General features: G+C 63.2%; 1 protein-coding gene across 1 annotated transcript in view; it reads left to right on the plus strand.

Annotated features, from left to right (window-relative positions):
• Positions 1-12: 12 nt before the first annotated feature.
• The window catches only part of DDX23 (DEAD (Asp-Glu-Ala-Asp) box polypeptide 23), a gene marked incomplete at both ends in the record, with an annotated part of 2,970 nt that continues 1,867 nt past the window's right edge, over positions 13-1,115 (plus strand). Inside the window, 5 exons of the mRNA XM_009694615.1 lie at positions 13-113; positions 270-366; positions 479-544; positions 711-849; positions 931-1,081. Of these exons, the coding sequence (XP_009692917.1) occupies positions 13-113; positions 270-366; positions 479-544; positions 711-849; positions 931-1,081 (554 nt within the window). The remainder of the gene's footprint in view (positions 114-269; positions 367-478; positions 545-710; positions 850-930; positions 1,082-1,115) is intronic.

Genomic DNA, 1,115 nt, shown 5'->3' on the forward strand with positions numbered 1-1,115 from the left:
GCCTGATTCCACAGGGATCGCCGGCACAAAGAGCGTGAACGGGACCGGAACAAGAAGGACCGGGACCGGGAGAAGGATGGGCACCGACGGGACAAGGACAGGAAGCGGTCAAGGTGAGCCCCGTCTCTTTTTGGGGTGTCTCTGCTCTCCTATAAGCAACCCAGGGCTAAGCGTTGTCATGGGCAAGAGCAGGATTCCCCCGGTCGGTGTGGATGGGGTGACCCTGGGAGTGTGTTCAGTGCCTGATTCTGCTTTGTTTTGCTGGGGAGCTTGTCCCCGAGCAGGGGTAAGGATTCAAAGTCCCGGAAGGAGCGGGACTCACGGAAAGCAGAGGAAGAGGACGAGAATGCCCTGAAGAAAGAGAAGGTGAGGAGGGGGCAGAGGGGGCTCAGCTGGGAATGGCTCCCCGGGGAGATCACTCTGGTGAGGCAAAGGGTCCCCGTTGGGGGCTGCTAACAGTCCGGCCCCACGTTCGCAGGCCCAGCCGCTGTCCTTGGAGGAGCTGCTGGCTAAGAAGAAGGCTGAAGAGGAGGCAGAAGCCAAGGTAGGAGCGGGAGCCTCCTCCCTGTGCTGGGGCTCTCCCGTACCATGCCTGTGGTGGCTGCGACGGGATGGATGTTTGGGAGGGGCGTCATAATTTCCTGGGGCAACCCCGGCAGCGAGGGGGTCGCGGCCAGGCCCGGTGTGAGCTTTCCTTTCTCCTGTCGCAGCCCAAGTTCCTGTCCAAGGCAGAGCGGGAGGCCGAGGCCTTGCGGCGGCGTCAACAGGAGGTGGAGGAGAGGCAGCGGCTGCTGGAGGAGGAGAGGAAGAAGAGGAAGCAGTTCCAGGAGATGGGGAGGAAGATGTTAGGTAAGGTGTTGTCCCCATTGCCGTCTGCCCCCAGGGCTGGTGGGGGGTGCTTGGCTCTGAGACCCTTCCCCTGCTCCCCAGAAGACCCCCAGGAGCGTGAGCGCAGGGAGCGCCGTGAGCGCATGGAGCGGGAGACCAACGGCACAGAGGACGAGGAGGGCAGGCAGAAGATCCGGGAGGAGAAGGACAAGAGCAAAGAGCTCCACGCCATCAAGGTAGTGCTGGAGGCCAGGCTGGGGTGGTGGCGAGGGGGCTGAGGGGCTCGG

The sequence above is a fragment of the Cariama cristata genome, unplaced genomic scaffold, assembly GCF_000690535.1.
Source record: "Cariama cristata isolate BGI_N322 unplaced genomic scaffold, ASM69053v1 scaffold32860, whole genome shotgun sequence".
Classification (NCBI taxonomy): domain Eukaryota; kingdom Metazoa; phylum Chordata; class Aves; order Cariamiformes; family Cariamidae; genus Cariama; species Cariama cristata.